This window comes from Pelodiscus sinensis, chromosome 3 (assembly GCF_049634645.1).
Source record: "Pelodiscus sinensis isolate JC-2024 chromosome 3, ASM4963464v1, whole genome shotgun sequence".
NCBI lineage: Eukaryota > Metazoa > Chordata > Testudines > Trionychidae > Pelodiscus > Pelodiscus sinensis.
The window spans coordinates 39016580-39034214 of NC_134713.1; the positions used below are offsets into that span (position 1 = coordinate 39016580).

The following is a 17635-nucleotide window of genomic DNA, read 5'->3' on the forward strand; positions in this document are numbered from 1 at the left end:
ACAGAGAAACAATGTAACTTTCAGAAAATGTTAGAACTCCAGTGTAACTGTGACCACGAATTTCAGTTAATATAATTAAGAATGTCTACAGATATATCAAAATAATTAAAAGTTAAGAAGGGTCATTTTTCCCCTTTCTCATCCTCCTTTCTTCTATCAGTTCTGATGCTGATCTATGAAGCCATCTGAGGCAAATAACTTTTTTTATGGGTTTTTTTTGCCCCTTCAAATCTTTGTCTGCAAAGTGATTTGCTCCAGATCACACAGCAGGTCCTAATTATCAATTGAATCTAAGTCCCTTACGCCCCAGTCTAGTGTCATATCCAGTATAATACACTGCCTCTAAGTATATGGAGTTCATAAAAGGTGGCTAAGTATGCAGTCATTTACTACCAGTCATTCCAGTACTAAATGAATTCCAGTTAGTCCTATCTAGCTTTAGCACTGGCTGACATGATACGCAGCAAACACTTTTCTCAACTGATTGTGGTTATGTCAGATAGCCTAATGAACTAGGAAATCTGAACCCTTGTACTTCAATTTGCATGTCACAATTTCAACTCCAAAGACATCTTCAAAGAGTTTGAGATCATTCATGTAGAAACAGACTTCTGTCCTTTTGTAAGACTTATACTTTATGACCAGGTATGAAAAATGTGCTATAACTGACAATCTATGTACTCCTTTAGTAGAGATGAATGGTTTAATCTCTGGGGGCAAGAAAACCTGTGTCTCTGTACAACAGAACATGATTTTGGAAAGCAAATATCCTCCAACTGCCTTAACAAAAGAAGAGACACATCATTAGTGGGCCAGGGAGAAAGAAAGCTGAATTTTTATTATTAAAGATCACTGAAAAAAGTGACTGTGTAAAACTGTGTCAACCTAGCAAATAAGGCTAAAATATTTTAATTTGACAAGTAACCAAAAATAATGTTACATTTTTACTTCAAAATGAAAGAAAGTACCATGTTTGTAGGTAATGGTGTTATAAATGGAAAAAAATTCCCAGTCAGCCCCATTATACTTTACATATCAATTAATATTAATCCATTAAAAACACTCATACACCAAATTCAGTTACAGACAAAGGATATTCAGGTCTCAGACTTTTTTCTCTTACCACTCAGTTTATATTTCTTACCTTTCAGAAGCTCATAAAAAGAGGAATAACAAATTCATTTAGAATTCAAAGGAATCTTTATGATCTCCTGATTATCACGAAGGTGAGTAAATGTTGAGGTGATACATGGGGAGGGATATGTGAGGTCACATACCCTCCCAGATTTGCTGTTTGGTTTGTACTAAGCATGTTTAATAACTTTGCTAAAGCTGGCTGCCCACACTCTACCCTTCCTTCCCCCAACTCATGCATTGGTCAGCCTCTGAGGCTTTGTCTACACTACAAGCTTTTTCTGGAAGAGGCAATGCAAATGAAATGCTGATTAGCATTTTGTCACTCTTCATTTGCATAATCTACTCTGAGCCATTTTTGCACAAAAACAAGCAGCATGGCCATGGCCGTTTTGTGCAAAACCCCCTTTTTGCACAAGATCCTTATGCCTCTATCCCTTTTTTAAATGCCTCCTAACATTCTATTTGCTTTTTTGACTGCTGCTGCGCACTGAGTGGATATTTGGTGAATTCTGTGTCAGCTCACGCTGCTGTTGTTGTTGTATTCAGATTCCCTATTACAGACCTGCTCCCTCCAGAGGATGGCATTCTGAAGGGAACTCTTTTTCCTTCCCTCACATTCAGAATAAAACAAACAGAATTTCCAGTCCAAATCATTCTGAACATCGTGCCCCAGCAGGAGGTACTATGATGCCCTAAACTGCAGAAGATTTCACTAACAAAACAATATGTTGTATTGTCCAGTCTTTTGCAACTATCTTTGGACTATTTTAGTGGATTTTGGCATACTAAGGAGCATTTGATCTGGCAACATCAAAACCACTAGTGTGATAATTTATATATCAAATGCTGTTCTCACTGTCAGAAGGCTAGAAAATTGTATTTGGTAATTGTGTATGCGCATTGTAAGACATATAGTACATGCAAAATCCTCTATTTTATAATCTAGAAAAACTATTTAAATTACTTAACAAATTAGTACTTCTTTGCCTTGTTATATACTGATTGTATTAATCTGTGCAAACATTTATGAATGCTAGATGCTGCCAGTATGGCAAGATACTTTTTTTTATAAGTACTTAGGTTTTCCATCTGAGTCTTGTTCTTTTTGGGAGGAAAAGGTTTAGTAATCAATATATGTTTATTACCCTTCTTGAGGTTCAGTAGTTGTTACAGCATTTGTTTTGGCCAGAAAAAAGTAAGACTCTTGATAGGAAACAGGCTCAGTTATGCTATTATTAATTTCTAAAAGCACAAGAGTTTGTATTGCACAATTCCTCATAAATTGTATGTGAGGAATTATAGGTCTTGAATTTTAAATCAACCAGAAAGACTGACCCATCATCCAAACTAAAATGAAAAAAAAAAGGTCTTTTTCCTTCACCATTAATTTTCCTCTCAGTAATGCTGGTATAAAGTTGCAATTGCTCTGTCAGCAACTAATTGTTCTGAAATTTAGTCACCTATATAGAGGTACTGGGTAAGAGTCTGCTCTTGATTATACCACTGTAAATCCAATGTTATTGATTTGATTTCAGGGGATTTATATTGGCAAAAATGAGAGCAGAATTTGGTACAGTGAATATGTATGTGTCTAGTGAAAGTTCAAAATTTTTAAACTGGGACACAGAGTCAGAGATTTCATGCAGGAACAATTAATGCAGTGTTCCATATCCCCCACTTCTTTTCTTTGTTCTTCCCTTCACACACTTTTGCTTTCAAACTGTGGATACTGTGAATTTGTGTTGAGATAGGACTTGTTGTTTGACTTCTGTTGTTCTCACCTGTCAAAGGTGATTTTAATAGAATGTCCTGGTCTTGCTTCAATCACCCATTCACAACTTAGTGAGTCCTTGTAATATCCAGGCCATCCTGGTGGCAAGATAACCCCACTTGATGCTGTTAAATGTCCACCACATGGTGCTGGGAAACAAAAGCATAATTATGTAGTGAAATATATGCCTATATTACAGTTAAATGAGATGATAAACCAGACACCCAATGTTTAGTTAACAGTTAAGAAATCTGAAAAGCAAGAACAAATGATATGCATTATATAATACCAGTAATCCTGCTACCTTATTTTTCCGTAAAAAGCCCAAACTCTTGTCTTTTAATAGTATAATTTTTGACATCATGTCTTTCCAGAGCTCATGTAGGACTTGACTCTATAAACCTTTCTGAGAAGTTGGTTGAGTAGTACATTACTTCACAATTAATTATTTAGTTCAACTATTCACCATGGCTGTGTCTAGACTGGCAAATTTTTCCACAAAAGCATGTGTTTTTGCGGAAAAACTTGCCAGCTGTCTACACTGGCCGCTTGATTTTGCGCAAAAGCATTGATGTTCTACTGTCCAAAATCAGTGCTTCTTGTGCAAATGCTTTGATGTTCTCGTTTGGGCAAAAGCCCTTTTCTGGAAATGTTTTTGCACAAGAGGGCCAGTGGAGACAGCTAAAAACTGTTTTGTGCAAAAAAGCCGCAATGGCAAAAATGGCGATCGGGGCTTTCTTGCGCAAAACTGTGTCTAGATTGCCACGGATGCTTTTCTGCAAAAAGTACTTTTGCGGAAAAGCGTCCATACCAATCTAGATGCTCTTTTCCGTAAATGCTTTTAACGGAAAAACTTTTCCATTAAAGCATTTGCGCAAAATCATGCCAGTCTAGACATAGCCCCATAGGTTTCCACAGAACAGTACACAGATAAAGGAACAAGGACCCTGCCCCAAGTAATTCACAATTGATGGGTCTGATTTCACTACCTTTGTTCACATTGAGTAGTACCCTTACTAAGTGAGTCATAATTGAAATCAATGGAGCTCCTTGTCTTAAGGATCTTGCAAAAGTCTGGAAGAAGCGTAACAGAGCTCTAAAACCCCACATACAGACAAGGGAGAAATGCACCAGTTTGGGAACTGAGGAAGAAGCTGTAAGATTGTGTTCCAAGAACCCCTTCAAGCTTTGGTGTATAGCATGGATAGGGGTTGAGAATGAAGGCAAGAGAAGTTTATCAAGAGTGGACCATGGCACACAGCTCTGGGGAGATTCTAAGAAGCACTGAAGGCTTAAAAGTCTGGGGCTAGGCTTTCCTAATTAAGATAGGCCTGTTTATGCTACATCAAGGGCCAAAGAGCTGCTCAGGATTTGGAGGGTATGGAAGATGTCTTAAAAGGCATTTTAGCTCCACCTTCCTCCTGTACTGCATTGCACAAAATCTTACTCCAAATCTTCAGTCTTTTCGTACTGTGACAGGTACACTGACAACATCATATAAAAATTAATATTATGAAGCTATGACAAGTGAATTAATGGTTGTATCTGTGCTATACTGTTTGTAACTGAATATGCACTCACTAGGGATTATTCCGATTTTACGCAAGATATATGCTAGTAAAGTTGTATTGATCTCTGTGCAGTTTTTCCCTGAGTTACATTAGTTTGAATAAGTACAGATTAAGGCCCATGGATGAAATATTAGCTAGCAGAATGCAACTAGACTGCACTCTCTTAAAGATGACAAAAAGTGCAATTTATTCTATATCCTTTAAAAAAATCAATTTAGTCTTATTAAAACTTTGTTGATCTGTACCAGATAAAACATTATCCTGTGCAGAAGAACTTTTCACACATCACTTATTACAATGATTGCTAAATGTGCTTGAAAACAGAACATAACAGAGTAGCTCAATCAAGTCATGGGCAAGCACAATCAGATCAAATTATCTCCAAACTACCCTGAAGCAATGGACACTTGGCTTATAACTCCCATCAGTAAAGAGAATCCTTTTGTCATCAGAAGAAAAGAATCTGCACTGAGAAATAGCTTTTAAATAAAAAATGACATTTTTATTTTCAGTTGAAAGAACTGCATTCACTGAAAAACTATTAGCCTTTAGATTGATGAATTAAGACCCTGATCCTGTTCCTGTTGAAATCAATGACAAATGTCCTACAAGCTTGAGTGGGAGAAGGATAAAGCCCTACAGAGGTATTTTCTTAAAGACAAATCATTTCAGTATGTGTTTCTTCCCTGCTAGTTCTTTCTCTATATTCTCAACATGGTTCCTTTGCCTGTGTGTAACACTGACAAGCAGAACTCTAGAACTTGGGACTTCTAGAGTTTAGCACACAAGCCTTTACAGCTTGAGCTATAAAGCCAGTTGGTTCTCAGCTAGGGCTGTAGAGAAATTCATTCTCTCTATAAGTGGTCTAAGTGCCTCTACATGGGATAGTGAACCACACCCAGTAGGTATGTGGGTTACATGTGCACCTTTGAAAACTTTCTAATGAAGTTTTACAATGACGATATAAAGAGGATATTGACTACTGAACCAGCTAGGTGCACAGATTTTTTTTTTAATTCAGAAAACTATGTTTGATAAAGTAACCCCCTTGGAATAGACTGTTCTCGCTCTAGGCAAAGCTGCTCCATTGAGCAATTGATTATATGGCCCTATTAAGATTCAGAATCTTGCTAGTGCAGCACATAAACTCGCATCTAGCACAACATATCAAATTGCTGCCTTTTTTTAAGCATCTCTAATGCACACAATCTTTCAAGGAATAAATTCTTGCACAGCCACAATACTGACAAAAACATGGGCTGCATTTTTAGTTGGTATAACTCAGTGTGGCAATACTGACATCAACAGAACTAATACAATTTATACCACTGAAGGTCTAACCCTTTATCTACAAAAATACATTATCTCGGTGAATGTCAGAAACAATCTGTCAACAGAGGATATGCAACTTCTTGACTATAATGTTTACATAAGAAGAATGTCTCAGAGGGTAGCCACGTTATTCTATAACTGAAATTAAAAAAAACACCAAAACAACAACAAATGGTCCTTCGGAAACTCAGGGTATGTCTACACTGTCATCCTAGTTCGAACTAGGATGGCTAATGTAGGCATTCGAACTTGCAAATGAAGCCCGGAATTTAAATATCCTGGACTTCATTTGCATGTTCCCGGGCGCTGCCATTTTTAATTGCCCCGTAGTTTTAAGCAGAAATTAAAATGCACAGTGACTAGAGCCAAATCCCTGAAAGCTGAATGGAAACTTTTTAAAGACACCATAATAGAGGCCCAACTTAAATGTATACCCCAAATTAAAAAACATAGCAAGAGACCTAAAAAAGAGTCACTGTGGCTTAACCATCATGTAAAAGAAGCAGTGAGGAACAAAAAGGTATCTTTTAAGAAATGGAAGTCCAATCCTAGTGAGATAAATAGAAAAGAACATAAACACTGTCAAATCAAGTGTAAAAATATAATAAGAAAAGCAAAAAAAGATTTTGAGAAACAGCTAGCCAAAATCTCAAAAAGAAATAACAAAATGTTTTTTAAGTACATTAGAAGCAGGAAGCCTGCTAAAAAACCTGTGGGTCCCCTAGATGATCAAGCTATAAAAGGAGCAATCAAGGACGATAAAGCCATTGCAGAGAAACTAAATGATTTCTTTGCTTCAGTCTTCACGGCTGAGGACGTTGGGGAGATTCCTGAATCTGCACCGTCCTTTGTGGGTGATGAATCTGAGGAACTGTCCCAGATTGAAGTGTCATTAGAGGAGGTTTTGGAACAAATAGAAAAACTTAATGTTAACAAATCTCCGCGACCGGATGGCATTGATCCAAGGGTTCTAAAAGAACTCAAATGGGAAATTGCTGAGCTATTATCTGTGGTTTGTAACCTATCCTTTAAATCGGCTTCCGTACCTAATGACTGGAAGGTAGCCAACGTGACACCAATATTTAAAAAGGGCTGTAGAGGTGATCCTGGCAATTACAGACCGGTAAGTCTAACTTCAGTACCGGGCAAATTAGTTGAAACAATAGTAAAGAATAAAATTGTGAAGCACGTAGAAGAACATAATTTGTTGGACAAAAGTCAACATGGTTTCTGTAAAGGGAAATCCTGTCTTACTAATCTGCTAGAGTTCTTTGAAGGGGTTAACAAACATGCGGACAAGGGGGATCCAGTAGATATAGTATACTTGGATTTTCAGAAAGCCTTTGGCAAGGTCCCTCACCAAAGGCTCTTGTGTAAATTACATGGCCATGGGATAAGAGGAAAGGTCCTTTCGTGGATTGAGAACTGGTTAAAAGACAGGAAACAAAGGGTAGGAATAAATGGTAAATTTTCAGTTTGGAGAGGGGTAACTAGTGGTGTACCCCAAGGGTCAGTCCTGGGACCAATCCTTTTCAACTTATTCATAAATGATCTGGAGAAATGGGTAAGCAATGAGGTAGTAAAGTTTGCAGATGATACAAAACTGTTTAGGATAGTCAAGACAGAAGCAGACTGTGAGGGACTCCAAGAAGATCTCACCAAATTGAGTGATTGGGCAACAAAATGGCAAATGAAATTTAATGTGGATAAATGTAAAGTAATGCACATTGGGAAAAATAACCCCAACTATACGTACAGTATAATGGGGGCTAATTTGGCTACGACAAATCAGGAAAGAATCTTGGAGTTATCGTGGACAGTTCTCTGAAAACTTCCACACAGTGTGCAGCGGCGTTCAAAAAGGCAAATAGGATGCTAGGAATTATTAGGAAAAGGATAGAAAATAAGACCCAGAATATCTTACTGTCCCTGTATAAAACTATGGTACGCCCACATCTTGAATACTGTGTACAGATGTGGTCTCCTCACCTCAAAAAAGATATTTTGTCCTTGGAAAGGGTTCAGAAAAGGGCAACTAAAATGATTAGGGGTTTGGAACGGGTCCCATATGAGGAGAGGTTAAAGCTACTGGGACTTTTCAGTTTAGAAAAGAGGAGACTGAGGGGGGATATGATAGAGGTCTATAAAATCATGAGTGGTGTGGAGAGGGCCGATAAAGAAAAGTTATATATTAGTTCCCTAAATAGAAGAACTAGAGGACACCAAATGAAATTAATGGGGAGCAGGTTTAAAACTAATAAAAGAAAGTTCTTCTTCACACAGCGTAGTCAACCTGTGTAACTCCTTGCCAGAGGAGGCTGTGAAGGCTAGGACTATAATAGAGTTTAAAGAGAAGCTAAATAATTTCATGGAGGTTAGGTCCATAAAAGGCTATTAGCCAGGGGATAAAATGGTGCCCTTGGCCTCTGTCTGTCAGAGGCTGGAGAGGGATGGCAGGAGACAAATCGCTTGATCATTGTCTTCAGTCCACCCTCTCTGGGGCACCTGGTGGTGACCACTCTTGGTAGACAGGATACTGGGCTAGATGGACCTTTGGTCTTATGTTCTTATGAATTACCTGCCCACGGCTACCCGCAGCACAGACTAGGTAGTTCGAATTAAAGCTCCTAATTCGAACTACCGTTACTCCTCATTGCAGGAGTAACATTTTTTTGTTAGTCTCTAAGGCACTGCAGAGCCATTCATTATTTTGTAAGAAGACTTGTTACTTATTTCTTGGCTTAAAGTTTGTATAATGCCCTGCCAGTTACCTGTTAGAAAATAACAGATTTGGCTTGTTCTGACCATAGTTCCCTCTAGGCTGTGTTCCTGTGAAGCCTCACACAAAAAATTCTACACCAGTTTTCCTCCTTCACAGAGCCACGCAGAAGCACTTATTTTCCTGCTAGAAAGTAAGTGGCATGGTGGGCAAAGGGGATGGAAGGTACTGTGGGGGGTGGGGGGAGAAGGGCGCAGTGTGTCAGGACATGCTGGAAGTGCAGGGTCAGGATGAGTGCACAGCTGGGAGGAAAATGCAAGGGTTGTGATGAAGGGGGTACTGTGCAGTAGTCAAGGCAAAGAGGGCAAAATGCAAGGTTAGTGGTAAAGGATGCACAGGATGGGGGTGCAGGAGTTGGAGAGCCCATGAATGCGGCAATAGTGGGAGCAAAGCTTGGTGGGAGCGAGAATGGGTGTCAAACTGGGTGGTTTTCAGGGTAGGTACATTCAGGATCATGCACCGTTTTAATTACCTCTTGTTTCTTCAAAAAAAATTAAATTATATAATCTTAGAGAGAACACTGATTATGACCATTATATTTTTAATTATATTTGGCACAGCACAGTGAGGTAGTGTTCTGTACACCTGATCTAATCTTTTTCGAGGCTAAGAAACAAAATGTGGAGTTCTCAAACCAACAAATTTTGGAGATATAATGACACTTCGGAATTTAAAACATATGCCTTTAATAGATATATTTTTAAAATTTCAGCGCTCTACAGATGGTACTTTATTCTTAGAATGAGGTATATACAGGAAATCCCTGACTTCCGACCACCCGAGTTATGACTTTCCTGCACTTACAACTATTTTTGTAAGTGCAGAATGGGCCAAAACCCCCCTGTTTACGTCCTTGGCCTGCATTTACGATGGCACATGGTGCCTATTGTAAATGAGGATTAGAGTTACGACGCCCCCGACTTGCGATGATTCCCCAGGAACCAATCATATTGTAAGTCAGGGGCCACTTGTACTGTCCTGAGATATTACACACTATTCTCTGTTTACTGAAACTGTTCTAAAAAAGCCAAACAAACTGCTAAACAAAAGCCAAAAATTATGAAAAGGAAATAAATAATTAAATAGTTATACTATGCATGGAAGTAGCTATAAAAGAAGAATTGTGTCCTTACCTTCACAGCGTGGGACAGTAGAGCTCCACACAACATTTCCATCCTGCATAATGCAGGTTATGGACTCAGAGCCTTGAGTTTTAACAAAGCCATCATCACAATGAAAAGAAACTGAACTTCCCAGAAGGAATCTGTCTCCAAAGCGTCTTCCATTTATTGGGATTCCAGGATCATGGCATTCATTCTGACCAAAAGCTAATTTATAACAAAACCAGACAAACAAACAAACAAACAAAAAGCAGAACAAAACCCTCATATTAATTGTGCAAGTATGACAAAAATTCAGCATTAAATCTGCCTACATTAACACACAATACACTTAAGATAGGCAGGAGGAGGAACGTTAATTGTATGTATTTGGCAAGACATTCACAGCCTTGTAGACTGATTTATCCACAGAATGTAAAAATCACAGGCTGCAGGAGAACAAGCTTCAGTGCCAATTCACCTTCCTGACCTAAGTGGAACATCTCTTGGAATAAGAAAGCAGTTTCCATGCCTATTCTCTTCTTGCTTTACCTGAAACTTCCAAAAGTTTGTTGCCAGTGTGGTGGTAGTACTTTCAAGATGACATTTTTATCACGTATTTCAATAAAGAACACCTTAGTATACATTTAAACTGCAACACTATTTCAAAATAACTAGCATTATTCCAAAATAACTTAGTCTGCATCTACACAGCAGGAAGTTATTTTGAAATAGTGTCAAAATACTGTCAAGCTGGAGGACTTACTCCAACTCCTGTCACCCTCATTGTACGAGGATTAAGGGAAGTCAGAGGAAGAGTCCTCTATTTCGAAATAAATGCTGTGTAGACACTCCCTATTTCGAAATAAGCTATTTTGAAATAAGATATGCAATTGACGTAGCTCAATTTGCGTAGCTTATTTCAAGTTAAGCCCTGCAGTGTAGGTGCACTCTTAGACTTAAGCAGTTCATTAAATATCGGAAGGACTAATTACTCAGTACTATATTTAATTATGCAATTTTACACACACACACATGCACATCCCATAGTAGTTACTTATTTTGAGAAATTTTTAAATAAACAGTTATTGGTTATTAGATGAACATGAGAGAGAGAGAGAGAGAGAGAGAGAGAGAGAGAGAGAGAGAGAGAGAACATCAGGTATTGCAGAGATTGCTTAATTCATCTTTGCATTATTGTGATCATAAAAATGGTTTAATTAAATGTTATACAGGCACTTACTAGTATAAGTAATATTAAAGCCTCTTCCAGTGGTAGAGTGATCTGACTGAAATTCAAGTCTTACTATGTGCCCACTGCTAGCCAGCTGGGAAGGGACCTCATTGCCAGAAAAAGTGCCAAGGGCTGGTAAATCAGAAATCCCATCATCCTTTACTGCAAGGTAGTCAAACTGAGGCTCCACATCAAAATCATTGAAAATTAGATGAATCCTGCTTCCTGGCTCCGAAATAATCAACCATACACAGTTCATGTTGTTCCCATACTCCTCAGGATAGTTTGGTGAAAGAATAATTCCAGATGGTGTAGTGAAGTTGAAGAAGCAAGAAACTGAGAGACACAATAATAGATTGTCAAAATAATATGTAGAAATAATGCAAAATATATTTTTTTACTTTCATTTGCTGTGGAAAATGGATGGTTTTAAAGATTGTGTTAACAAATCATGACTCCCGCTAGCTAGAGTTCATACTGTGATCACATTTAATAATGCCAGACTACCCTGGTCTAGCATTTCATCTTTTTTATGAATTTATCTTTTTTTTGTGTTCCTCACATGTGGTTAAATGACACTTTCAGAGCTTTCAGGGTATTTATTTCTAGAAATACAAACTGAATACATTTAAAGAAAATATATAACAATAGTGCTGTGAGCTAAGTGATTGTGCATAAAGCTAGTAGTATCTGGCTGCACATCTGCTGGTCTGAAAGGAGTAAGGAGGATTTTGTGAACAGTACTGTTACAAATCACAAATGAAATGCAGAGCCAATTTCTGCCCGTGAGCCATAAGCTCATGCTGATATTAGTGCAAGTCTCCTCTTGCCTGAGATGGTGGTCTAAATCAGCAGTGGGCAAATACTGGCCCATGGAACAGATCCAGTGCTGCCACCACTGTACAACCTGTACCTCTGCACTTGTAGGTGCCATTGGCCACAGATCACCGGTCCCAACCAATGGGAGCTGCAGGAAGTGACACAGATTGGGACACCATTTCCCATAGTTCCCATTTGCTGGGAACAGCAATCCACAGCCAATGCGAGCTGCAATCGCCCATGCCTGCAGAGGCACAGGTAAATATAGCATTGGCAGCCCACCAGGGGATAACCCTGGGTGAACTGCTGCTGGCTAATTGCCCACCAGTGGAATAAAAGGTTCCAAACAAGAATGTCCGGTATGGCCATGATTCATAAGCTCTCAGTGGCACAGCTGTACCAAAGAAGTTGTGCCATTGTAAGATCACTCATGCCTCCCATCAATATAATTAATCCACCTCAATGCTCCCAGCAACTAATAAAAGCACCTTAGCATTGCCACCAACATCATAAAATTACTTCAATGAGCAGCAATTGAGGAACAGGAGAACTTCTCCCACTAACATAGCACTGTACACACTACCACTTATGCTGGCAAAACGTACATCACGCAGTGGGTTGTATTTTCATATTTCTAGTGACATAAATGTTGCCAGCATAAGTGGCAGTTTAGATATGGCCTAAGCCACCTCTGAAATGGAGGCAATATATGCTCAGTTCTGTTATTGGCAAACTCTGGTATCCGGTGCAAGTGGGAGAAAAGGGGTGAATCAGGATTTGTTTTTATTCTTACACTTTTGGGATGGCTTACTCCCCAAGCCATGCTAACAAGGAACAGTTCATTACAGTATTCAGAACTGTGAATGGTATCTGAGCAAGAAGTACAGAGGAATGTTCACTGAACTCCACTCAAGGTCTAGACCTTATTTATCCCTTACCGTGTTTCAAATTGAAAGCAATATTGTGACTATTTAATAATACATGGTTTTGTCTTAAAAGACTTTTATGTAACATGTTTTGATGAAAATGTTTTTCCCCAAAACTAAAAATGTTAAGTTAAACTGATTATTGATATGCTAAGAGCTATTATTTCACTTCTGTGCAAATGCATGTCTCAGTGCATACACATATATATATAGTGGCTGCGTCTAGACTGGCATGATTTTGCGGAAATACTTTTAACGGAAAAGTTTTTCCGTTAAAAGTATTTCCGCAAAAGAGCATCTAGATTGGCACGGATGCTTTTGCGCAAAAAGTGCTTTTGTGCAAAAGCATCCGTGCCCAGTATAGACGCACGTCTGTGCAAGAAAGCGCCGATGGCCATTTTAGCCATAGGGCTTTCTTGCACAAAAAATTAAGGTGCCTGTCTACACTGGCCCTCTTGTGCAAGAGGGCTTATTTCTGAGCGGGAGTATCAAAGTATTTGCGCAAGAAGCACTGAATTCTTACATTAGAACGTCAGTGCTCTTGCGCAAATTCAAGCAGCCAGTCTAGACGCACCCTATGAGTCTATGATTCTCAGAAGGCTGCCTCACACTTCTGCACAATCTCTTTAAAACAAAGGGTACCGTATATACAAATTATGTCAGCTAAATACACAAAATATAGAATCACAGTCAATGGCGTGTGTCCTCTGACTTGCGAAGGATCATGAAATAAATGTGTAGGTGCAAAGTTGAAACAACAGTGAAATCCTTGCCCACTGTATAGAGCACATACAAAAAAAATGGGAGAAAAATAAAATGCTTGATCTCAATTTTAAAGCAGCTAGTAATTTTAAATAAATCTTTAAAAAAAAGCTTTGCATGATAACCAATTTTTGAACAGTGTAAACTTAGATTTGCATAAGTTTTTATACATTTGCTGAACCACTCTCACTATTAGTAAAGGTAGCATATTTTTATATGGAAAAATTGCATAAAGCCATTTCTTCTACTGTCAATAATTACAAAAGTAAAATAGCCTACTTGTCTCAAAAGAGAAATTTGATAATTGTTTAAAACACTCAAAGAAATATGAAATGTATTATTTAAAATATTTTTAAAAAATGACTAATGACTTTTTCAAGCAAAGTTATTTATAACTGTAGTTTTGAAGTAGTTGAACTAATGTAAATATGTTTACACCAGCATAGCTTACTCATACATAAAAAAGGGATATAGTTATGCTGGTAAAAAAAAACCCACAAAAGTTGTACTGTTATAACTCTTTATATAACTGTAAACCTCACCCCCCCGCCAAGATAGCTAAATTTTTACAAAAGCTGTGTGTGTAAGACCAGTGTTAGAAATGCAAGCCACATTATCTTTCAACGGGACGTATGCTCCAAACTGCTTTTGAAAATGTCCCCCAAAGATAACCCTGTGATGCACATGTAAAACTACAAGAAAATGGAGAAGATAGAGAAAAAGTATATTTTACCTGCCCACCAGCAAATAATTGCTCTGTTTTACTTCTGAATTTATATATACTTACATCATATCAATTCACCCAAAGTGCAAACTGGATTATAAATAATTTTTATTGGCTAAAAGAAAAGAAATAATATCCACTGATCTTACTTATCATGTTCTTTGCTGGATAACATCTTATTGCTTAAATTATCATAGAATTTAATAAAGTTGTTGAAAAAAAGAGACTACTGACACATGCATACAGAGTACTTCACCCTGCCAGAATCACTAGATATGTGCTCTTATGTCCTACTGAACTCTTAGATGTTATTAGCAAGCTCTCAATTAGGGTTTTAGTCAACTCACATTTACACTAAGGCTGTGTCTAGACTGCATCCCTTTTCCGTAAAAGGGATGCAAATTAGACACATCACAATTGTAAATGAAGCAGGGATTTAAATCCCTCCCACTTCATTTGCATAAACATGGCTGCCGCTTTTTTCTGGCTCGGGGCTTTGCTGGAAATAAGTGCCAGTCTAGACGCGGATCTTTCGGAAAATAAAGCCTTTTCTGAAAGATCCCTTATTCCTCTTAAAAAAAGAAATAAGGGATCTTTCGGAAAAGGCTTTATTTTCCGAAAGATCCGCGTCTAAACTGGCGCTTTTTTCTGGCAAAGCCCCAAGCCAGAAAAAAGCGGCAGCCATGTTTATGTAAATGAAGCAGGAGGGATTTAAAAGTGGCAGCCATGTTTATGGGATTTAAATCCCCGCTTCATTTGCAATTGTGATGTGTCTAATTTGCATCCCTTTTACGGAAAAGGGATGCAGTCTAGAGACAGCCTAAAAGTATTAAATGTTTCAATCAAATACAAAATGAGGGAAAGAAATTAAAACGGCTCTATGTGAAGTTCCCTATAAATGACCAACAATTAAGCCATCTAGCAGAGGTATCACTGAACAAGTCTTCAAAGTCTTGTCAAATGTTTTCTTTCTGGTGAATTGCAAGTGACAAGAAAAGGAATAAGCTGAGGTCAAGAATTAAGGAGGAGGGAAAAATCAAAGCAATTCTTACAAACACAGCTGGGTTTGTTGCCAGACCACTGGTTATTTTGTTGACATGTGATTGTTCTCTCTCCCACAAGTTCAAATGCTGCCTGACATTCAAAGGTAAGTGTGTCTCCATGCAGAAAACTATTGCCAGTCCTTTTTCCATATGATGGTATTCCTGGATCTCCACAACCTCCTTTCTCAATTTCTGAGTTTAGAAGAGATAAACAAAATATTTAACATATGCGTATATTTGCATATCATGCATATTTCAATAACAAAATCTTCAAACATTTAGCAATATGTCCATAAATAATATTTTAAATAATAATAGACCACAAAATAAATTTACTTGTTTTTGAAAATTTTATCCCAAATAATCAAAAACTGATTATATTAACTGACATTACATTTCCTTTAGGAATGTTGTGAAAAAATAGATATGCTATCTTGCTCAGCAGATCCGTTCACTAAACCCAATCCTGCATCACTCATGGGAATAGTTCTCCCATTGATTTTAGAGGGAAAGGATTGTTGTGTTCCTTGCTTCCCATTATGCCTATTCACTTCCTTGAGACAAAAGTGGTTCTACCACTTTTACTCATGGTAGCAGTACATCCAGTACAGTCATAGAGTGATGGATCATATTCTGTTTTATTCATAATATAATGTAGACAATAATTCTTCCAAGCTGTGCGTCATATTTACATCTGTGTAATTCTTGGTATATCTGAGGACAGAATTTAAAACAACTGGGATTGCCCTAGTATAACCATGGACTCTAGTGGGTTTTTTAGATTCTTTTACTGGCTATGATGATTTAGCAAAAAAGAACACATCTTGACTTCCAAACCCCAGATGCACTTTGAAAGGCTGGTAATTATGGCATAAAAACAAAACAAAAACAAAAGCATTTTCTGGACAGTCCTAGAAGTATGCGATTCAAGCAAAACAACACAAGAAAGCTGAAACCTAACAATATGTTACACTCATTTTTCAAAATAGAACCACGGTATTTTCCAAATATAACCAACTCTATGGGAAATAGTGAAATGTTTTAAATTATGTTTCCTAGACATATTAAGGTCATATGTCAACTTTTGCATAATCAAAAATAATATAAATGAAGGCATGCTGAGAATTAACTAATATGGATTATAATATGAAAGTTAAACATCAAATACATTTGCAACTTTCAGCTAGTAATTAATACAGAAATATTATCTTGCAAAACCAACATTGAATAAGAAATTGTGTTAGGGATAACCACAAAATCCATCCTCATTGAATATTATTAAATGTTACTAATTCTCGAACTCCATTAAAAAGTTGGCTACATTTTCAAATGCTACTGAATTAACAATGTTAAATCCCAAAAACTAGGATCTCATTCCCCTTCTCCATTGGAAATGTTTAATACAAAATAGTGCATCAAGTTGGATATATTACCATTAATGTAGTCAATCCACTGTGTTTAAATCCTTTAAAGTATCTGTGAACAGATTGCTAACCAATATGCAGAAATATCTGCCATACATTTTCACCAGAGTATATGAAATTCATCGGCAAAGGGGGATTATACATATTTTACTAGCAATTACAAAATTGAACTTTGGAGAGAGAAAAAATTACAGCAGCTACTCCACTAATGAGCTACAAGTAGTTTTGAAATCAGCTGCTATATGTAAAAAAGATCTGTCTGTATCACTAGAAATCTAAACCACATGAGAAGCCAGTATTAAAAGAATGTTCATGTTTTGTGACTCATACACAAATATATAAAAACACCAGTTATAAAAGAGGAACTGCATCTCTTTAAAAAATGGTAATACCTACAAAAATGACATGAACACTGATCCACTAAATCTTTTTCGGTACCTGCAGTTGTGCACTATCATTTAATGACAGTGCTAATGAGAGTCAACCAATTTTAACTTTAAACTAACATAAGTAATCAATAGAGAATTATTACTGCTTGCAGTAGAGTAGAAGCTATGAGCTCAGTTCAAGATATGCCTTTGCAATGAATGATCCTAAGCACTACACTCCAAAGACTGTATAATGCCTTGTGGCATATCGGAGCTGCAATGTCTCAGAATGAGCTCTGGAAGCACAATTCCCTGCAGGACCTTCACAGCAGCACATCTGTGAACCATTTCTTAAGTGATTGTTGTGAATGTCCCTTTCTATGTCTGACCAACTTTGTGTTTTCCAAACTAAAGAAATATGAGTGACCCTGATTTAACACTGAAATAAAAGAGGGGAATGGGTGTTCAGTAACTCTCAGGAGTTATTCCCATGAGAGGATGCTGGGGCAGAGAACTAAGGTTTTCAAAGCAGCTATATAGATAACGCCTTTTTTTAAACGATAGTGCAGTATTATCTTTACCACATAGCTAGACAGAATGCTGAGTTTGGGGCTTAGATATTCAGAATCTCATTTATTATATGTT

The 17635-nt window shown here is 37.5% G+C and overlaps 1 protein-coding gene across 2 annotated transcripts in view; it reads right to left on the minus strand.

Moving 5' to 3' along the window:
• The window catches only part of CSMD1 (CUB and Sushi multiple domains 1), a 1865804-nt gene that overhangs the window by 433497 nt on the left and 1414672 nt on the right, over positions 1–17635 (minus strand). For both annotated transcript variants that reach the window (XM_075923597.1, XM_006137767.4), the window contains exons 13-16: positions 15208–15390; positions 10934–11260; positions 9724–9918; positions 2919–3057 (exon numbers count right to left, since the gene is read on the minus strand). In XM_075923597.1, the coding sequence (XP_075779712.1) occupies positions 2919–3057; positions 9724–9918; positions 10934–11260; positions 15208–15390 (844 nt within the window). The remainder of the gene's footprint in view (positions 1–2918; positions 3058–9723; positions 9919–10933; positions 11261–15207; positions 15391–17635) is intronic.